The sequence below is a fragment of the Lutjanus erythropterus genome, chromosome 5, assembly GCF_056507025.1.
Source record: "Lutjanus erythropterus isolate fLutEry1 chromosome 5, fLutEry1.hap2, whole genome shotgun sequence".
NCBI lineage: Eukaryota > Metazoa > Chordata > Actinopteri > Lutjaniformes > Lutjanidae > Lutjanus > Lutjanus erythropterus.
In genome coordinates this window covers 12,853,779-12,877,239 of record NC_139321.1, presented here as the reverse complement: position 1 = coordinate 12,877,239, position 23,461 = coordinate 12,853,779, and the positions used below count along the sequence as shown (strand labels likewise).

The following is a 23,461-nucleotide window of genomic DNA, read 5'->3' as shown; positions in this document are numbered from 1 at the left end:
CAAAGTGTTTCAGGTAGCAGATTTCAAAATAAACTGCCCAGCTGCAAACATGTTGGCAGGTGTACTATAGTGTACCAAACTATGATTAGTATTTGACTATTTATCAGTAGCCTATTACGCAGCAGTCTAATCACTGCTAGGTGAGTGTTTATTTTTCATCGTTGTGCCACACATGCTTTTACTTTGAAGGCGCAGGTAGGTGTGATCCTATCTTTTTATGGCATCTTCAGTCTGTCTTCATGAAGCTGTGTGGTGACAGCTTGCTCTGTATGAAGAGGGCGTGAGATATCACTGCTCACTTTGTGCTGCTTCGTGTGGACTTAATGGAGGACTAGCTGGAGCCGAGGTCAAAGGTCAGGACGAAAACACTCCACGACAAGGACCGACAGGAAACCGTCTTGAAACTTTCAGATCATTGAGAGTCTTCGGGTCATGATGGGATTTTTCATGGGATGAGAGCCGCCACGGCCTGAAGGCACTGGGGATATCCATAGTGCTGGAAGTCCACACCCACTCTGTGACAGGTGGACGGGCTCACGGACGGTTCATCCCGTCCTGATGATAAAGCCGGTGACCCGACTGTTGGATAACTCATTAGGAGGTTTTTACATATAGCCAAGATGGTAATAACTTTCATCCTCTCGAAGAAACTGCGGCACAACAACATAGTTGTTCTGCTTGGACTGGTTATGCTGGTTGGACTTGTGGTCGTCCTGTATGAGATGGATGCTGTAAAAACATGGAGCAGAGATTACAGTAAGTTTATGATTTCTGTTCTGTTCTGTTGTGGCAGGTCTTGCCCAACAAATGTCCGGTTAAATATTTATTAAAGAAATCTATCAGTTAGAATGCACAACCTGTGACTGATACAACAGCCTGATGATGGAAAGGGAGAAAAAACAAGAAATAAATTACAAGTAGGAGCTACAGTGAAATCTAAGGTGACAAGCAACTATACTTGACTGTTGAATCTTCTGAGGCTGCACTGTTCTATTTGGTTTGCATAGGACCGTGTTATCTTGTGTTCTGTCTGCTTCGTTTATCAATAAGGAGCAATGCAAACATCTTACAATAAAACGTAGTCCATTGCCACACAAGAAAGTGCAGCTTCAGCATGCTTTAAAGGTGGAGTATGAGATTCTGGAGAGAGAGTGAAGCTTGATTGTTCAGTTTTGCAGCCACGTTGTTAATTACAGACACTTGATTTGGAATCACAGTCTGTCTCCATGCCCAAAAATATTATTTATTGGAGGAATGTTGTATTGGATTATTATCTACAAGGGTTTACTATTGTTCTGTTCACTTATTGAATAAAATAGAATTTAAAAAAAAGCAGAATATAAGAATGTCTTTATTGTCCTAGGAGGTAAAAGAAAGAAGAAGTAATAAACAGAGGTACATGGTGATAAAGTAATAAAAGGGATGTTATTGCATGTTGTTTGCAGTTTTAAACATCCATGGTCCGGTTTTAGACACTTACTGTACGGTAGTAGACAGTTTTATTGGCTGTCTGTTTTAACTGTACTCTTGTGCAAGTTCATACGTCAGAAGAACAGGATCAAAGTTCAGATTAAAATGAAACTATGTGACAATTTACAGTTTTGAGCTACACTCACATTTCTACAGCACGTAATGGAAATTCATCCTCCTCATCCCCGCCCCTGACTGCCCACATTGTTCTTGTTCTGGTTTAAAGTCAAAACATACAAATGACCGGCGATGGTGAACTGAACTGTCAGGTTAGACCCGACGGTGTTGATGGTGGTATGCAAATGTGTGTGTAGAAGTGGCCAAGGAGACATTTCAACAACATGATGTATCTGAAACTGTTTCACTAGTTTATACTGGTTTTGTTTTGCTGTTGAAAGTCTTTAAAATCAGTAGCCTAAACACTTGAGTTTTATAATATCAGTTTTGACTCAGTCTGCTATTGCACAGCATAGCAAAATTATTAAAAAATAAACATAATGCAGTGAAAGTAAAGACAAAAGAAATGTATTTCTTTGCCAAGGCAATGTAACATGGAGAATAACTGTCCCTGAGAGGAAAGACTCCAGAAACGTACAATAAAAACACAGAGAGGAATGACGCATATCTAAAATCAACAAAGAAACAGATGGAGTTATAAAGCAGGGCAGGGAAAAACATGCTGTGTTTGTGAGATAGTTCACCCCACATCAATATCAAAAGACTGACAAAAAAACAAGTTTGTCAACAGAGAAATATGTAATATGTTTACTGTGTTAAATCATAAAATTACCATGATATGTCATTATAGATTAAGGAAACATGTTATGTCGAAATACTGCTTTCTATGACAACAACACTACAGCCGTCCTACTTTGAAATGTCTATTCCTCTCCATAACTTGTGTTTTTGTATGTTCATTAAACATTAATTAGAGTTCAAATTCATACAGAATGAGTTTCTGTTTATGAGTCGATACAAATACTTAATAATATTTCAGTAGAACTTGATGTTCAGAATTGTTAAACGGAGCAATTTGGTGATGGAGTCTGGCAGGCAGTAAGGCAGGAATTCACCGCACCCCAACTCACAATACTGCCTGTCGGAGCTTTCTTGACCCTGAGGAGGAGGGGGCAGGGAAAACAACTCGCTACAACCATATATATATATATATATATATATATATATATATATATATATATATATATATATATATATATATATATATGTATATATATTAAATACACCTATTAAACCTATTTTATGAACAGTCTTTGGCTGCTGTACTCATTTTTGGACACACAATTATCACAGAGGCCTACTGCACCTTTAATTGATTCACTACTTTAATGTATGATATATGAAACCTTTTTATGTCTATGTAAATGTAGTGGGGGGTTTTTTTGTGGCGTTCACAGTAGATTGTTCCAGGACACTGGTTTGGTGATTAGACAAAATCAGACTTGTGAATACAATGACTGAATTATTATCTCATTTCCTGAAGACGACATCCCATGTGGTTCAAAGGTGTGACATTAGTTTGGTATGTCAGACGTACTCTGCTTCGCAATAGTCTTACCGCAATTTGTACCACACCTTTAGCATATTGAAAACATAAAAAGGACGTCTGTCTATCACTTCAAACAGACTCCAGTGTCAACTAAGGTGTCCACACTGATAAACCAAAGAACTGCAAAGTAAACATCAGGCTTCACGACTATATTCATGTCTATAAAAGACATCAGTTTGACACTTCTGTCCATATTCACACACTCTCTCTCTCACATGCCACATGAGCTCTCTCTGTTAATTCAGTTCAATTCAATTCAGGTTTTATTGGCATGACATTTCACGTGTTGCCAAAGCAGAATTACATTGACAAAGACAATTAACAATAACAAGGAAAAAAGCAACAGTTCATAAAATAAAATAGCTGTCCTGTCCAATAAAGGCAAAAGCCACAAAATAACCCCCAAATAATAATAATAATGATAACACAAAGGATAATACTGTACATTACAATAATGAAGTATCCCAGTAAGCACCAATCGGGATTTCAACGTCGATTTCACGTTGAAAACAGGCTAAAAGTTACATCAGTGTGTCACAAAGCACTAAATTGTTGAATCATTCTGATCTTTTGTTCAGCTGTATGTTGAAAGAGAGTTGATACTGACTGGAGTGAAGGCATTTCTCCAAAGTCCTATTTCACTGGTTGGCAAAATGTGGCATACACCAAGATACAATGTCAACGCATGCAACATTTCATATAAAATGTCATAAATATGACTGCTTAGCTGATTTATATGGTCTGCTCCTCCATCTCTGCACACCCTCCCGGCTCACTCTGTGGGTTAACTGATTTTCATATTCCACCAAAGAAGCAGATCAGGCCAAACAATATTTTGGGATTGGAATATATTTTGTTTGGATGCAAAGTCAGTACAACAAAAGCGACATTTTCCACCTCTAAGCAAATTTCTGACACAGAGAACAAGCATGGAAACTATACAATGGACTAGTTGCACAGCAGACATTTTGATATGTCATCTCAGAGGACTTACAGGTGTAGTGATGATTGTTGCATTCCATTCAGGGGAAGTCCTTCTATCGTGCATGCTGGTTCATTGCCATTGTTATTGGGACACGTAGTGGAACTGAGCCATAATTTCTGTCCACCTGTGTTTTTCCTGCTCTGACAAGTCTGAATGTCTGCTGGGCAACCAGTCCCTTGTTTAGGGCCAAAACCCTTGCAGGGGGCCACATGATCACGCACAGGTCAGATTCCATTCTGATGAAAAGCATCTCAGCTAAAATTTATCATACTTTTTAGACAGAATTAATTCAAAATCAAAACACAACTTTAATGTTGCAGGAAAATATTGGTGGGTAACACAGCAAACAAGCAAAGTGTGTGTGTGTGTTAATTCAGTTATGAACAGTGTATGCGATTTGTTGGTTGCATTGGAAATGTTCTGGGGTCACAAACAGAATCCTGTTATAGTCCCTGCACTGTCCTATAGTCCTATAACCCTGCACTGCTCTGATTGTTTTCACCTGCTTCCTCAGGTATGATTCCTGACGCTGACATCAGAAGCTGGTGGAGATCTATTTTCAATGAAATGGTAAGGACGGTGCATGAAAAATCAAGTGGCAAAAGAAAATACGGTGTCGTGTGAGGGGTGTGTGTTTGCACGGGTGGAGGAAAACAAGCTGAATTAGTGATGTGTGTTTTCCAGGAGAAGAGGAGTGCACCAGCAGTCTTGGAGGAGGATTCGGGTACTTGGAACTCCAGTAACGTTCCCTTCAGTCCACAAACCTGGAAACCAGAGGTGTGTGTGTGTGTGTGTGTGTGTGTGTGTGTGTGTGTGTGTGTGTGTGTGTGTGTGTGTGTGTGTACAATACTCATCAGTTGGTTTACACACTCACATTGTGGGGACTTGCCTTCCTTCAGTTTTGGGGTGAAAACGTCTATTTCATGGTAACACTGAATGTACTTGGTATTAGTATTTCATTCATTTATTTACCCAGAAACACGTATTTCCATCTGGTCATTTCATCCATGAAAACTATTTTTTTTTTTTTCAATTTAATTTCCAGAAAAGTTACCAAATCAAAATGTTCTCAGTCCCAACTTGTGAACATTCAGGGAGACGTTCAACATAAAAGCACAAAAGCTCCCTCGTTAGGTTTAAGAAAAGATTGTGGTTTGGGTTCAAATAAGTTCCTTTACATAACTTTGTGTACATTACATTACCTTATGTTACCTTATGTTACCTTACATTACCTTACGTTATGTTGTATCTTTATACTATGTCATGTCACACTATGTCACTATGTCCCAGTGTGTCAAGTATGGCTACTGTCCAAGCACACTGGGAGTGAGAAGGGAGCTGATCAAATCAAGTTTTTAGGGCTGCATTATTTTCATTTTTGATTCTTTGGCTAAAATTTTCTCATTTCATTGATCAATTTTGTGGTCTAAATAATAATAAAAAAAATAAAAATAAAAACTGAGGTAAAATTATAGCACAATCAAAAGACACAATAACATAGAAGAAATAAAACAAAACAATAAAAGAGACAAGAAATATTTTTTTTAAAAAATTGTCAAAAAGTAGTGAAAAATACCCTTCACAGTTTACTAAAGTCTTCAAATTCTTGTTTTGTCCAAATTGCTCCCAACTGTAAAGCTCTTACTTGGAGATCAAACTTGCCAAAAACAAAAGTTTATCAAGATCAAAAAAGTTGCCTCTTGATTTCAACTGACTAACTGTTATAGCTCTACAAGATTTAGATCAATATTATAATGAAGAATTACTAATATTATAGTAATTATCCATATTGGCCACTTCAAAAAATGAATAATTTGTTTGTGAGTTACGATTGTAAATGCTGTAGTCAGTTCCGGTTGTTTTATGAGGTGCAATAAATTAACTTTTTTTTTTTTTTTTAAGCCCATAAAATGTCACAGCTATCACAGAATTAGCACTCTACTGACTGGAAGGTAAAGAAAAAAGTGCAGCAGAGACATGACTCAAATAAAGTGTGATACTGAAAAACATAGGAAGAGATGCTGATAAAAAAAAACAGTCTTTGATTATTATTGTCATGGTACTGCCTTTGTCTGAACCTCAGAATGGGCCATGCTAATATTTAACTGGCTTTACTGGTAAGTGTTTAGCTTGGCTACTAATAAAATAGTTGAACAACTGCAACTGTGCCCTTGTGGTGCAATCAGCACACAGATGAGATAAGGCAGCCTGTTTGGCAGGTCACACAAGTCACATGGGTGTTTAAAGGACATTAAGGGCTCTGCTGAAACTCAACTGCTTCCTCTTTGTGTGTAAAATATACTTTAAGGATCAACAAAATAACATCCAGCCATCCAGTTGTTGTAGTTCCAATTGACAGAGATACCTGACTTATGCCTCCACCCTAATTCAGCAGTGGTGAATAGAATTTTATTTGTGAAGATAAAGTTACATTAAAACTTTTCAGTAACACCTTCTTTAAGAAAAAGTGCCCTGGCTACTCCCAGTATTCCTCATAATTCACTGTCAACAGTTAAAGGGGTTCAAAATGAAAAATTTCTCAGAGGAGTATGGGTTTCTGTAAAAAAAAAAAAAAAAAAAAAAAAAAAAAAAAGTTGTTTTTTAATGTAATTTTTCAGTGTTTGAACACCACATACAAAATTCCACTGAATGCTTCATGTAAAAAGATAATGCATTATAAGCTGTGCCAGTGGTATGAACTGGTAGACACTTCCTGTCTCAGGGTCATGGGCAGAAGTGTTGGAGGTGCTGTAAACATTGTGTGGATAGATGACAGTAGATACAAAATACTAAATACAGTACAAATTTAACGTTTGCACCCAGTGGCACACTCAGACTGTCTGAAGGGAAGGGGCAAAAAAAATAAAAAAGGGCACCAGCTGTATGTGATGGGGCATCACTGTGAGGAAAGCGATGCATGTATGGTGAAACAGTTCAAATCCCTGGTTTAGTTTCAAATTGTTTGATTATCTGAAGTAAAACTACGGAACCTCTGTAATAAAAACACACAGAGAACTATTAACTATCAGACCATTTACAAGCACATATAGAGGCCAACATATTTTCTAGCATGTACAGCAGCCAAAATGGCACTGGATTTCATTTTATCCACTCTAAGGGCACTCTGGAGGGCATTTTACCACGTTTTATCCAATAGAAGGCCACCCTATAGAGCACTGTGCCACATTTTGTCTTCCGAAGGGCCATCAAGAGGACATTTTATCATGTTTTATCCACTGGAGGGGCAGTCGACAGGGCAATTTGCCACGTTTTTTGTCCACTGGAAGTGTACTCTAGAGCATTGGTTCCCAAACTGGGGTCAGGGCGCCGCTAAAGGGGGCAGCAAAGGTCACAGGTGGGCCCCCAGGGCTTTGTCTGCTCTCAGGTAGCCAAAATTAGATTTTCACATGCATTTCAAAATCTGAATGTTTTTTGTTCTCACTCAAAAATAGTCCGCTACTAATTACAACTCTGTTACATCTTAAACTCTGTGATAATGAATAATAGAAATGAGATTCACCAACGGAAAGGAATGGAAAGTTATCATTAATTTATTCATTTATTTATTTGTTTGTTTTTACAATAAAACTGGAATTAATCACTTATTCTTTCTGTGTCTAGCGTTGTGTGAGCGCTCGGGGCTTTTCTTAGATAAAAGGCTGCATTTTGTCGCGTTTTATCCCCTGGAAGGGTACCCTATAGGTCACGTTATGTCCACTGCAGGAGCATCCTAGAGGGCACTTTATCATGTTTAACTACTTTAGGGGCAACAAAGAGGACACTTTTGTGGCATCTTATTGAACACAGAGTCACTGTAGGGGGCAATCAAGCTTAATACAATTGATATTATTGTTATAGCCCATATCTTTGTTGCCAGGTCTTGCAAGTGTGTGTTGCTGAGACAGACACAGGTCTTGAACAAAGTCCATTTCCTCCTGATTGGTCGGTCTGATAAATGCTATTTTAGTGTCAGTGTTCGGAAGATATGTGGCTTGTGAGAAATGGATTCAATACTTACTTTGGTGACTAGAGGGCAAAAAAAAAAAAGGTCATAATCTGTGCTCTGACTCACTTCTCTCATTGGTTTGAATAGACTGAGGGCCTGTTGCTAGACTCCTAAAGAGGCAGTGCAGTGGAGAGCCCCATGTGACACAGATACAGGAAGTGACTCTAACATAGTAAAGTCTCTGTCCTTATTTAAGGCCAGCGTTTGATTTGGTGTTGTAAGCACTTAGGTCAGGTGGTTGATTGTTCCCTCTGCTGACTAACTGCACCACAAACACCAGTGTGTTCTTATTATCATCCTCACTTGTCTTTTCTTCCTGCAGTATATGGGGAAGGCCAATATGCACGTGTTCGAGGACTGGTGTGGCAGTTCTACAGCTGCCCTCTGGAAGAACGAACACTACCCACTGTATCCTCATGTGAGTCAAACCCTTGTCTTCTGAGCTTGTTCACAGTTTTAGCCATGCTCACAATATGTCTCAAATGGGATGACATTGTCAATCAGTCCATGGGACCTGGCCAAAGGATGAAACCCACTGATTGTTCACCCAAAAATGAAAATTCAGCCATTATCTTGCATGCATGTAACTTATGGGTCAGTATATAGAAACAGAGGATAACATCCAAGAACAACATTATCAAGGCTACGCTATCACATACAGTTGTCATTCATCCCCACCGAGATAATGCTGTAACTGCTCGGCTGATGAAGACGCAACTGTGTGTCTGCACACACTGTGAAACAAGCATAGGCAAACACACATACACACACACACACACACACCCTAGATTAAAGATACAGTGTCACTTTGACTAATTCTCTGTTTCCCTTTTTTCACTCTTTCAGTCTAGGACTACAGTGAAGAAGCTGGCCATCTCTCCTCAGTTTACCAACTACGGGCTGAGGATATTTGGCTATCTACATCCATACACTGATGGTACAATATAATACCCATCTCACTCCTGTCTGTTACCACACTGAGTGCATGTGTGCAATACACCTCCGTCTATTTCTCCCTCAATCTATGTCTCTATCTCTTGTTTTCTCACTGTCTTGCAGGTGAGTTTGTGTTTGCTTTGAGCTCTGAGGACAACTCCGAGTTTTGGCTCAGCACAGATGACTCTCCCTTCAACGTACAGTTACTGGCTTACGTTGGAAAGGTATTCAAACCTTTTATTTCCTCAAAAGGCGGAGGACTGTTTGCTCATATTACCTGTACTATTCATCATCATATCATATGATAACATTATGTTTGTTTGCACGAACTGTTTAAAACATATATAGACTGGCGCAGAGTGGACAGCCCCGGGCGAGTTTGACAAGTATGCCAGTCAAACCTCCAAAACGCTTCAGTGAGTCGACGCAACACAACATTTTACTATCAAATGAACACCCAACAATGTGGCTAGATGAATGCACAGGCTGAGTTGCACCAACAAGGAATAATTGCTAAACATGATTAAATCATATTTTAACATTACATTACGTTGTCCCAGTCATTTAAACTAGTTTTAAATGAAGAAAGATTAAATTTAAACCTTTCTTTAAACCTCTTTAAGTGCTTTAAAGGAGAAATGAGAGCTTCTCTGCCAGGTTATCATGAGCAGGCTTTTTAACTAACTAACTTTCTAACAAGCTAACAAAATATGCAGCTTGAAAGAACAGAGAGCTGCTGAAAGTTAACAGTTTGCCCGACTTTTATGCTTATTCAGGCCTAACAGCATTTGAACTATTTCTTTTTTTTTATTTCAATAAGCAATCATCTCCATATTGATTAAACCTTGGTTTACATCACTAAACTTGCATTTTCTAAATTGAGATTGAGTTTTTAATTGTGCAGCAGAACTCTGCTTAATTTTAAATCTGGACTTATTTGCTTTATACCTAGTTTTGCTAAACTCTGATTAGAAATAATCTTAGACTAAATTAATCTTTATTGCTGCAACCCAGCACAACAATACAATTGGCATGTGTTTGTAAAACTGTATATATCCTATTGGAAATGCAACACAGAATTGTTAATAAAAGTTAACATTACTGTGATGACGTAAGTGATGGAAAAAGTTTGATCCACCTTTCAAACTGCAACTGTATTTCCTTGTATTGAGGCTGGAAGGTGTGTCACAATGTGTGGGTTTAGTTTATTGGATCTTGGCAGGATATCTTGCGTGTTAAACAATGAGACAAACCAGTGTAACCACCAACAGCAGAAAATATAAATATTAGCATTTTAAATCAATACTGAGTTTATGTACATGCTCACTGGCCTTATTATTTATATTTTAAAAAGTGTGTTTGAGTAGCAAGATGTATTTCTAGAGAAACACCGAGAGGCAAGTGAGGAAAGAAATTCTGCTGATCCATTTTATAAGTCTGATTTAAATTAAATCTTTGCAAGTTTCACCTGTGATAATAGGTGGGAAAAAAAGTTTAGGCAGGTGAAAAAAATGGTCTGTATTGTATTGTGTATTTCTAATGCAAACAGAAGATTAGCGCTGGTTAAAATAACCTACATTTCTATCCAAAAGAAAGACATGACAGTAATCTTACATAAGTTAACACACAATATATAGTAGTGATAGATGGACTGCATTTACAACTTCGACCACTGTTAATTTACTGATCTGGCAGACCACGTCATAAAAATTAACATTCTGATTAATAGTGATTGGGAAATAGGTTGCGTATCCCTGTTTCAGGGAGCTATCAGAGAGACGCTGTGTGTGCATTTACGCATGAGGCACAGCAGTGCAACTTCACTGATTATTTAATTCTGTTTTCTCATGAGAGTTTCATCTGTCCTGTCAAGTTTAGAACTTCAGCTTTTAGTTTTGCTGCTTAACTGCCCCCAGTCAACTGTTAGAGAAACACTCAAACATCGGTACAAGACAAAATAAAGAAATCACCTGGGAAGCGTGCACTGCTTTAACTAATTAGGCAATGTAGCCTTCAGTACAGTGTCTCAACGGGAGTGGCACCACTTCTCAGGGCTGGCAAGTGTTTTTGTGGAGCAATTCTGGCGAGATGACTTGAAACTTGAAACTGTGCCTACATGGTGGTCTGCAACACTCAAAAATCTGTCAGTTTACTGGAATGTTCAAAGTTTAAAGGGACAGTACACCCAAAAATCAGTCATTATCTACCCATCTTTATGCCGCTTAAAGGTTGGTAACTGAATAGTGACCATTTTTCAAATGGAAAAAAACAACCAAAATAACAAGAAAACATAAAATGCCTTCATACTGTTCAACTGGTGTAATCCAAGTCAGTTGGTAAACTTTTATACTCACATTTTCATGTAGTAAGTAATGGTGCTTTTACGTGATCCCAGCTTTTGGCTACTCTACCCAACTCTGAATTGGATAGCCTACATATCATTTTGCTGTAAGAGACAGATAATGGATAGGGAGGCGCAGGCGCAAATAGATGTTGAGAACCACTGGTCTACAGGGACGGGTAGAGGGACAGGTCTCTACGTCAGAGAAGGTAACATGTTAGGGTTGGTGGCAGGTGGATGATTTATGCGTGCATGCAGAACTTAGATCCTGTCCGCACATAATTTATACACAGGTGTGTACCTCGGGTTTAGAGTGCATGGAGTCTTTAGTCACGAGCGCAGGAGAGAAAACTATTTAGATCAGACTTTGAAACTGGATCATGTGTTACACAAGAAAATGTTAATTCAAAGTGACTGCTTTGGGATTCTTAATGTGGACAAACCTGTAAGACCTATTTTGAAGTTATTACATTTTTTTTCTCTGTGATGCTAAAATCCCCTGAAACTGGTAAAGGGACTGACACACACACACACACACACATGTGTAGGGAAATCAGACAAATGCATTGAGGAAACAAAAGGAACCTAAAATAATTCAAATCAGGTGGCACTGAGATGAGCCAACATTTGCAGGAAAATATGATACAGAAATATAGAAAACAAAGAGTGCAGTGGATTGTTTCTGAATTTGTGCAGCAAAAATTATAATAAAATTAACTTGATTAATAGAGAAAAAGTGTACATAAGTTTGATTAGATTCAAGAAAGTCAGAGGATAGAGAATAATACACAGAATTTTATTTGCTTTTCTTTATCTTCATTAGACCAGCAAGGCCAGCCAAAACCTAAAGTATTTCTTTGAAGATCAGTTTAGTGGTTTAGTGTCTGATTTCAGCATAATGTCGAATTTAAAATGAACTTTTATTGTCTAACAGGCTGTCTGCTCAGAAGAAGTACTTTTTTGAACTCATACACAAGCAAGATGACAAAGGGACTGACCATGTGGAGGTGGCAGTAAGTAGTTGCACTCATAAGTCATAGAAAATGTCCTCTCCGCCTTTCTCTGTCTCACTTCTGTGGTTTCAACTCTCACGTCAGGTCTGTGTTCATTTTCATTTCACGTTGCGTTGTGAGTAATAAAGTAGAGGAGACATGCCGTTCTTTGTGTTTGTTTTCACAGTGGCAGCTCCTGGACAAAGTCTCTAAGTTAATGGTCATTGAATCCAATCACATCTCACTCTATGTTGGTAAGTACACAAAACAAAAGAGGGAGAGTAATTATAGGCACATTATGTCATAGCAAGGTTATCAGAAACCAGGTCAAAGACAAAAAAAGGTGTGCTTCATTCACTCAATTTAAATTTACATAGGTATACCACATCAGCCACCTAATAACAAGTAAATCTTTGAGAATAAGAGGCATAACAGCTTTTTCCACAAGAAATGTGATCTATCTCATCAAATACCAGTGGTGGGAAATAACTAAGTATAAATATTTGGTTCTTGTGCTTAAGTAGATTTTTGAGGTATTTGTAATTTACTTGAGCATTTCTTTTTTTGAAAACTTTTTAGTTTTACTGCCTACATTTGAATACAAATATCTTTAATTTCAATTCATTTGAGTGGAATTTTTTACTTTTTTTTAATTTGTATCACTGCACACCATGTTCCTGATATCAAAAATGATTTAATCCAAGGTGGAAGTGACAATAACACATAGAAAAGATGATTTGTCGGTGTATCCATGAGTGCATATATCAATTAGACAGATGTAACAAGATGAAAAAGATGTAACAAGGTGAAAAATAATGCACCTTATGTGATTTGAGGGGTTAACCACACATATTTACTGTAATAGATTAGGTCAGCATGTTTTCCATTTTTCAGTTATTCAGACCCAGTGAAGATCCAAGTAGGATCAACATGTCATTTTTGTGGTGTGGAGTAAAGGTGCAAGAGTGCAAGTACACAAAAAGGCGTCACAGTGTCTCATAATCCTGCCTGCCTTAATTATTCTGCACAGAAGCTCAGACCTGCAAATCATCTTGGTGGTTCTGTTGTACAGTGATGTCTTCTTCCTACAGATGAGTCCAACATATTACTGGGTGATGTTGCCCACGTACCACAGACGACTGCAAGCCACCAACGCATCCTCACAAAGCTGCACGGTCCCGCAGCAGACATGCTGCGGGAAGATCTGCGTGACAGTTTGTACGAAGGTGAGAGACGTCTCTCTTTCTCTGCCATGCAGCAGATCATTCACTCCTCTTCCACCATCACAGAAGCCGCTATTGTTCTGTTTATTTCCTCATACTTAAGTGAGCTTGTCTTGTCTCTTGTTTGCCTGCAGTGCCCTTGGTAAACAGCACACTCCTAGAAGGGGTTCTGCCTGACTGCACATACCAACCCAGCTACACAATCAAAGGCCACCATGTGGGCCGCTACCAAGGACTGAACTATGTATGTATTTATATACAAATACAGTGTTTGAATTAACAGACAATGTTAAAGGTCAAGTGTGTAAGATTTGTAGAGATTTATTAGCAGAATATGGCAGAAATTGAATATGATAACCATGAGGATGTTTTCATTAGTGTATAATCACCTTACTTTGGCTTAGAATGAGCCGTTTATACATACAGAGGGCTCTTCCACAGAGGCCACCATGTTGCAACATGTTTCTACAGTAACCTTGAACAGACACAGAAAACACAGGCTCTAGATATGACCTTTCACCTTTTGCCCAAGTTGTCCAAGCACCAAAGGTTCTCCTACACCCATGGAAGGGGAGAGTGAGGCGAGGTGTTTCCAATGTGTAAGCTTACCATTAGATGCCACTAAATCCTACACACTGGTCCTTTAATTGATCTGTGTAATGGCAGAAAATTGTCTTTTTTTTTAAAGCATTCAAGTCATTTTCTTTTAAGTAGAAATGCCAAATGTGTAATGCTTCAGTTTCTTAAATGCATCTCCTTTTAATAGTTTAATTTATTTTCAAAAATTTTTAATTTTGGACTATAGTGTGTGGGACAGTGTGAAGTTTGTTTTATGCCAAATATTCACAAAGACACAGCTGGATTATCCTGTTCTATATCCAACTTAAAACTAACTTCACCGCAGTGCCCGTTACAGCCTGTCGTTTCATCTCACCTCCTCAGATCTACATGTCCTACGTCTACCCCAATGACTACACTCGACTCACACACTTGGAGGGCCTTGACAGCTGCTTCTACCCTAACAAGATGTGAGACCTAACATTTTATACTAAATGAAAAACATACAGTGGGACAGAGAAGGATTAAAGGAAGGTTTACAGTGTCACCTTCTTCTGAATCTTTGCATAATTGTGTTTTGTTCTCTTGTCTTCAGGGATACATACATGACCATAGATGCAGGTAAAAAATGAATACAAAATAAAAAAAATGAGGTGACTTGTTGTGTCAGTCCGTTACACTCTCCTGTTCTGTCCCTTCTTCTGGTGAATGATTCATCAGATTCAGGAGGACAAGGCGATGTCAAATGGAGCCAGACTTTCCAGTTCAACCACCTAGATCTTCAGTCACAGCGATCAGACAAGGCCAACCTGCACTGCACCGTCTTAGGCAACATGCTGCTCCCTCCCAGCGATGCGCTGCTCATAGTCAAGGCTTTCATGGACCAACTCAACGAAAAGCACCCCGGGTGAATAGAACAGTGATTGCATCTGCACCCGTGCCTGTGGATCAGCAAGAAAGCAAGAAAATCCCATGTGAATTAGCCAAGAAATCATTTCAATCAAGTTTTTTTTTTTTTCATTATAAGAGATCCCATATGGGTAAAAAGTAGACCCACCCATTAAAATTAAGTTATATCTATATGTACCCACAACCTGTCTAAGAGGTTGCATATATCCAGAGCTACAATGATAAATCAATTTTACCATTAAATTTTCAGAAAATTAAAGGGCAACTTTGTGAATAATCAACTCATTCAAGTTTTTTTATACTTCTGTGATAATAAACTGAATACTGACTTTGACATCACCATGGATGGACATCGATAGATTAATCATCAGCTGAGATAATCGTCATGAACTGGCCAGTGAAAAACAAATATAAAAAGTGCATTAGCTGGTTATGGTGGCGCAACAAAAATTATATCAGCATTACTACAGTATGGAATGAAGATTTGAAAAATTATGGACAGATGGAGAAAATTTGGAGCAAGATTTTTCTAATATCGCATAACTGTAATCACCAACTGAAACAATGTGAAATGATACACAGATATAATCATGCAACTGAGAGACATTGTCAATATGCTCTCTATGCTCATTGTTTAACCAGGAGACTATTGGTGGCTATGTACACATTTTATTGTGCTTTGGAGCCAAGTGATTGACATCTCACTGTGATTCAGGTGCCGTGCCTGACAGACACGACATCTATTAAACCATCTGAGAGTAGTTCTTTTCGCCGGCTTAATGGCAGCCAAAAACATCCTTATCACACGGTGGAACCCCCCTATTCCTACCATAATGTATTAGTCTTAGAATTGTCAATTACATGCAAATATAGTACTGAAGCAGGAAACTTTTTGAATGAACATGTCACATCTTGCAGTCAGCCACACTTCCATTATAAATATATAACAAGTACGATCATGTGCAGACGCTGCATAATTGTTTTGCAGCTCATTTCAACCTGTTTTATTGTTTCTCTCTGTTCTTGCAGACACTTCACATTGGTCCGTGTGATTAACGTAGTGAAGCGTGTGGACAAGGCCCAGGGCAGCCGCTACCTCCTGGAGCTGGAGGTGAAAAATGAGAAGGACCAGCTGCTGCGCCTGTCGCACTACATCTTCAATCAGCTTCACAGCAGAGAGCCAGAAAACAAGAACTCCACTTCCCATAAGCTACCGCTCTGTAACCCGGTGGGCTTCCGCTGGAATCCTGATGCTACCGTCCACTTCATAATACCAGGTACGCTCACCTTTATCCGTGCTCGCTTCTTCCTTGTCCTTGGCTGTGCCTCTCTTTGTGTGTTGGCTTCTGTTTCAACTTTTTCCATTCACAAAAGCGTTCATCATCAAGGTACTCAGGTGGATACAGTCAGACACATGACAATTCTAGTCAAGGTTACTGGATGTTGCAGTGATAAAAGCCATTTTTTAAAATACATAAACACCAGCTTGATTGGTATTCCCTCAAAGGCACCCAAAAAACAGTCCTGATAATAACCAGCAAATGGCTATTATTTCCAGGATATTAGCCCTTTAAATGCCAGTTTGTGATGCAGAAGGGTGCATTAATATGCATGTCCCAACCACAGAATCCTTAAGGCCTCTATTATGTGATTTTGTCCTTTTATTTAGCCTTTAACCCCAGATTCAAAGCTGTGCAAAGACTTAGATCTGAGTGGACCTTTTGAAAAGAGTGATTGATCCATTGCAGACAGTATGAAACATGCACAGGAATAAGAACAGTTTCCTTAGGATGAGATCTTAAAGGTAAAATGTTAAAAATAAAGGCCTACTGGTTGGCTTCCTGAAGAGTACATCTGATGGCACAACTGTTGAATTCAAGCTAATAGGCTGTAGTTATTTTCAGCACACATGCCTCATTATACCATTCATCTATCTATGCATTACATGCATTTTGATCATTTGTCTGTCTCTCTGTCAGTCAAAAATCAGGCTCGATGGGTGCATATGCTGATCGCTGACATGGAACAGCTGTTCACAGAAACTCAAGACACCAACTTCAATCTCATCATCATTGACTACGACAGCACCGACATGGACATAAGGACGGCTCTACAGAAGTCCTCACTCCACAGGTATGTTTGTGTTTCACTTTTCACACTAAATCTTAACTTGTCAAGTGGATACGCACGTACTATAACGACACTTCTGGGACTGATCAGGTACGACTACATCAAGCAGACTGGAAACTTTCAGCGCTCTGCTGGTCTGCAGGCAGGGATTGACCTTATAAAAGTGAGTATCACGACACCGCTCAGCAATAAAGCATAAAGATGAAGTGATAGATGTATGAACGGGGAATCTCTTTCCCTCCCAATTCTCCCTCAGGATGACCACAGCATTGCATTTCTTTGTGACCTCCACATCCGCTTCCCTTCCTCCATCGTCGATTCTATCAGGAAGCACTGCGTGGAGGGATACATGACCTTTGCTCCAATAGTCATGAGACTGGACTGTGGGGCTACTCGATTAGATGCCAGAGGTAGATACATCATCTTTATTTTATTTTCATGTCACCATACCTCCTTGTGATTAGTGACTAAAAAATATGATGTTAAGAAAAACTTGCTCAAACCAATTGGAAAAACTGCCATGGATTTGTGCTTAGTTCAGCTAATACTGTAAGTGCTGTATAGGATATTATAAAACCCCACTGTGGACATTAATGGGGAAAAAGAATATGTTAAATCAGTGAGAGGTTCTTGAATGTTTTTCTTCAAACAAGTGTAGGCCACTTGTTGTTCAACAAAGATGGACACAGACAGTTAAGACAACAGGGGAGACGACGATGCTGAGATTTAGTCTGTAAAATGTGATTGGTTTGGTACAACCAGTTTAGTCAGCGGTTTAAGCCTCTTCATTCCTTTTCACCTTCCCACGCTGGCATATGTGCACTTACTTAGCAAACTACTACCCGTTTTCTCCTTTTGAGAAAGTCTATACTGTCCAGTTGATTCGCAGATCAGCGTTAGACTAGCAGGTGTGTGACTCCAGAGATGAAGGGAAATCTTCACAGCAACCTCCTGGCGCATGTCTTCTGATTGTCAACTGTTAATCTTGCATTGACATCTTGGATAGACAGGTTGTTTCCTACAGGTGCACACACGCTTACATACAAGCTCTTCTGGCTGTACCTGTTCTCATGAACCTTGGCATCCATTCAGTCTATTCATGAGACACGTCAGACTGTATATGTCATGGTGCCCGAGGGGAAATTCCTTTCCACTGTGCGGTGGCCTGCACATCGAATAATAACTGCAGACAGTAATAACATGTAATGACAGATAAAACCAGAGCTGCCACCTCTCGTGCATGAAACTGACATATCTCACACTCTAACCCCACACACGCCTTTCCTCGTGCCAACTATTTGTCTTTGCTATAACAACAGCAGCATTTTGCTGTTGGGGGTTGAGGTGGATCTTCTCTTAACGTCTTAACGTCTTACAATATGGCAGATTTGTTCCAGCCTAGGGGTGGGACCCTCTTTGACGGCTCACTAGACAAATCTGAGCGATTGTGAGATGATTAAGGGGAGAGGAAACAAGTAAAAGAAAGTTCAGCTCCACAAATCTGTTTTCATTTGGACTTCTCTCTAATCTTTCTGTCTTTTTGTGAAATATTGGATAATTTGATCTCTTTCACTAGAAAGAATTATTGAACTGAAACCATGTGAAAATTTTAGAGGGGAAATGTCTTTTTGATGGAAGTGACATGTGAAACATGACAAATGGCCTCAACTGATAGTAAACAGGGATGCAACGATTACTGGTTTCATGATAAATAAATCAATAAAAAAACAATGAAAAACAATAAAATGTGATATGGTTAGTAGGCTATTATTTTAATTTTAAATTGCTAGAACTGTGTTTGATCGCCCTCCATACTGTCCAGCATCAGTCAAAGTCAGCAACGTCAATGAAAACATGGACATAATAATAACAACAGATAGTGACAACTGTAATAATTTTGGTCACTATAAATTGTTTCATGTCTAATGAGAAGTCAAAAGCCAAAAATGTTGAGACCACTGGTTTAATCTTTTTTTTATTAGCTTACCAGATGTTTTTGTTGTTGTTGTTAATAATGACTACTGCTGTTAAACAAATAAAAAGTACAATAATATTTTTTTTTTACATTGATAAAAAATCTATAAACAAAGGCAGTGGTCGTGGTAAAACATGCATTGTATGACCCGGTCACTCTGTTAGGAAAGAATGAGTAACATATAGAGATGCAGAACAAAACTAGTAAAAACAAGAGGAGGTCACTCAGTAGAGTGCAGATCCTCGCCAGGCAATAGATGGTGAAGCACCTACTGCAATGTCACCACAACTATCAGATGCAACCAGCAGAGATTTGCAAAGTTCCGCCAACATTAGCGTGACCTCCACAAACGCTGTCCCGTGCTGAAACAAGATTTCAAACTTAAGTTAAAGAAGAGTGAGAAATTTCCTGTTTCAGTATCCACCAACCAGTCAAGTTACAGTTTACACCCATGACTCATTTAAGGTGTGTTGTGAAGACTCTAAAGGACTTGACTTTAAATGGAATTTACCACTATATTGACCTGTAACTTTCATGGAATTTAATGAAAGGTATTAAGTGTATTCAATGTATTTTATAAATGGAAGTTCTTACTATACATGTGTGATTCCAGTGAATAATTTCCAGTGAGAGACGTGCTGTCTTCACTTCGAGACTATTCTTACAGAAAAAGAGAGAGGACTGATAGAGAGCTGAACATTATGATGTCACAGTGAAGATAACCTTTGACCTTTTGGATATAGAATGGCATCATTTCATCCTATTGGACATTGCTTTTTAATAATGACAACACTGTGACCACCTGTGTTGCAGGTTTCTGGGAGGTCAATGGCTTTGGTCTGCTGGGAATCTATAAGTCAGATATGAAGAAAGTGGGAGGAATGAACACCTGGGAATTCAAAGACCGCTGGGGAGGAGAAGACTGGGAGCTCCTGGACAGGTGCGTCCCTCACACAAAGTCACAAAATGTCACTTAAACTCTGCTGCCAGCCCTCTTGTTTTTGCCTCTTTTGTTCTTTTTCTTTCACCTCTTCTTCCTCTTCTTGCTATAAGTCCTGACGGTGACACTGCAGCTGTGCATGCTCTCACTTTGCAGCTTTCACAGAAATGTTGGCCCAGTGAGCAGAAATCACGAAATCTTCAGACTGTCCTCCACAAATGATCCAGCCAGAATATTGAATGATTGAAAAGCTTCATAGAGCTTTGAAGAGTTTGCACAGCTGCAGTGTCACCACTGAAGAGCTTCATAACTGAATTCTTAGATTCTATTTTTTTTAAATTGTGCCTTTACATACTCGGGTGATCGTTAAAGTCAACATTTGCAAGAATTGTTGCTCAATTCTGATTTATTGTTCAGCTCAGGTTTTTTTGTTTTGGTCGAGTGAAAATCCTGTTTCTGGGGTGGGGTTGTGGGCGGGGAGTATTTGCATGTTCATGAATCATTGGATACTAAATGAAGGCAAGGTGTAGAGCAATATGTAAACCTTTTTCAACAAGGCTTTTGAATTTATTTTGAAAAAAAACATATCAGACAATTAATCATTTCTTGCAGAGTTTTTTTGTATTGTTTAAAACATGAGTGGTCTTCAAACTATTTATTAAAATGCATGAATGAGTGATGTAACTGATATAACTGTTCACACACTGCCAAAAACTCTGACCTGTTTCTGATTTAGGGCCACACATGGATCAGAATTGAAAAGATCAGATTCCATGTGTGACCCTTGATGCGATTTGTGTCGTTCACACTACGGTCTCAAAGTAGTGTCACACTGGTGTATAGTTTCTCACTGGCTGGCAGCTCAACAGCATCATGACTTGCCCTCTGTTTTTTTTTGTTTTTTTTTTTCAGTTTGAGCAATGGATTATGCAGAATGGAAAATCTGACATGTAATTATAGGGCAAACATTCAAGTCAAACAAAAGTCAGGTTGCTGCCATTGTAAATGTTGGCTCTGCTACACAACACGGAACCGGACCTTAATTAGTATCATTGGTCACACCTGTGTTTATCCTACTATTTCGTGCGTAAAATGTCTAGAAACATGCTGATGCCTAAGTTTTAAATAATTATGTTCGAGGCAGTTGTGCTGATGGACCTTCATGCACAGTATTTATCATTTGTCTTCCTTGTCTTCCCTTTATCCTCTTCCTCGTTTTCCTCCTTCTTCTTCATCTTCTTCCTCCTCAAAATGCCCACCCTGACTCACTGCTACACAGCAACTATAATTTAGTGTTTAACTCCGTCTATTTGCAATTTTTGTTTTTATTACTTTCTTTCTTTTCTTTCTACTTAACTTTATATGGGAAAAAAGTTTTTTAAATTTTTGTTTTTCAAACTTTAGTTGGAAATGTTTTGCATCTACCAAAAAACAAGGATGCACCAGCAGTAGCAGATACATTCTGAAAGAAAAGGTTTAACTTAAGTGGGGAAAACCTCATTCATGCATGTTTCTTAATAGAGCTGTTTAAGATAATGCAGGGAAGAGTGGGTGAAGCAGATGAAGATGAAGAAGTCGAGACATTACAAAATAACTGCTTAAAGGCATTGAAAATGGCAGCCTGATGATACATTAACAATGTGAGAGTATAGTTGAGCTGTTTTAACTTACCAGGGACAGGAGGATGACGCTGTGTGATTTATTTTACACAAGAAGACTGGCAATTTTGGTATAGTTATTCTTAATGGCTGCCACCAGGTCAGATTCACCATTAAATCACATAAATCGAGCCTGAGTTTACATTTTCCCAGACAAAGATACAGTGACGTAGTATGTTAGCCAGCTAAAATGAAGCAGGAGGAGATTTTTATTTAGAATATTTTATTTTTGATGTTATATTTTCTGGCTACGGTGGTTGAAACATCACTGTTTTTGTCCACAGGAGGATCTAAAATCAACAAAATATGGTTCAGTTCATTGTAGCATTGTACATTTAATGAAGTAGCATACGTATGTTTTGTTTATTGACCTTTTCCACAGCAGCTATATTGATAAGAAATAGTAGGGCAAACACAGGTGATACCGATTAAGGTCCCATTCCATTTAGTGTAGCAGAGTCTTTACAGGCTTTAGTACCATTGATAAAACCTGTGCTTATCTCACTATTTCATGTCAAAAAGGTCTGTGAAAAAGGTCCAGTTTATGTTCACAACATCAAAGAATATTTAACGTTACATCAACACTGTGGTTTGAAAAGTTTGGCCACTGCTGTCTTAAAGGCTGACATAATGAAAAGTAAGTAAACAAACCACTCCTTTCCTCTGTTCCTCTGATCTAGGATCCTCAAGGCAGGACTAGAAGTGGACAGGATCCATTTGAGGAACTTTTACCACCACTTTCACTCCAAACGTGGCATGTGGACCCGAGGATGAAGCCCAGCCACAGGTGACAAAGTCACCGGCTGCTGCACCATGATCACAGTGGTGTGTAGACTTCACAAGACTTAAAAAAAAAAACTTTATATTTATAAATTAGTTTTATACGGTTTATAGAGAAGATCTCCAAAAGGAATGTGAATATATCAGGGACAGGAATGTATCTTCGGTGACTGGCGGTGACGAGTTGCCTGGCAGTGGATGCTGTCTGTGTCAGAGGGCCTCAGAAATTGACACACCTGGAGTGGCATCACTGTCGAGTGGAGCGTCTGCCTGCCTGACTGACTGTCTGTGCCACCTCTCCACTTCTTTCTTATGTTCTCAGGTCTTCTTGTGATACCACCTCCAGTTGTCATCATGGAAGCTCTTGCTTGGACAATGCGTCATTTGGCATCCATTTTCATGTCAAACACTTTTCCCTCTGCTGACATGGCATTTACAGCATCGCAAATGTGCCACTGCAGGGTTGTTGATTTTTCTGTTAGACCAGTGATGACACTCTGGAAAATCATGATTATGTAACAGTACATCAGTACCATTGTCCTGGAGACAATTAAAAAAAATCTGGGACAGCAAAGGAATTTTACCATCACAAAGGGAATGAGTATGTTTATGTGTCATGGAATATATATCATTTTAATTGTTAGGTTTTCACAATGAAAAACTGTGAGGTAGCAACTCTATAACATGTTATACGTGCATTTGCACATTGTCATAATGTTTAAAATAAAATGAAGTGTTTACTATGGGGTATGTTAAAATGTGTGTATGTGTGTGTACCAATCACAAACAGCACCTGCCCTTATGTGGTGTTTAGCAGGTGTTACCTAAGCTGATGACGAGAGAGTTGACTTCTCTTATTTTTTTTTTTCTAAACAGAAAATTAAGAGAAAATTTAAGAGAATGTTGTTCTGTGAGGCCAGTCTGTCATATGCAGAAAGTGAAAAAAGATGTGTAGCAAAGCCTGCTGGGTGCTGTAAACCACAGTGCATGA

General features: G+C 38.8%; 1 protein-coding gene across 1 annotated transcript; it reads left to right on the top strand.

The window, feature by feature from the left end:
* The first annotated feature begins 58 nt into the window (after positions 1–58).
* On the top strand, positions 59–23,227 carry b4galnt3a (beta-1,4-N-acetyl-galactosaminyl transferase 3a). Its single transcript, XM_084718840.1, is given in 21 exon segments — positions 59–756; positions 4,537–4,592; positions 4,707–4,799; positions 8,351–8,446; positions 8,875–8,965; positions 9,088–9,188; positions 9,313–9,380; positions 12,240–12,318; positions 12,485–12,551; positions 13,389–13,523; positions 13,655–13,764; positions 14,463–14,548; positions 14,674–14,699; positions 14,799–14,985; positions 16,017–16,264; positions 16,967–17,120; positions 17,208–17,280; positions 17,374–17,527; positions 19,906–20,032; positions 22,371–22,453; positions 22,456–23,227. Coding segments are annotated over 21 exon segments (2,196 nt in total). The 5' UTR covers positions 59–620; the 3' UTR covers positions 22,482–23,227.
* The last annotated feature ends 234 nt before the right edge of the window (positions 23,228–23,461 follow it).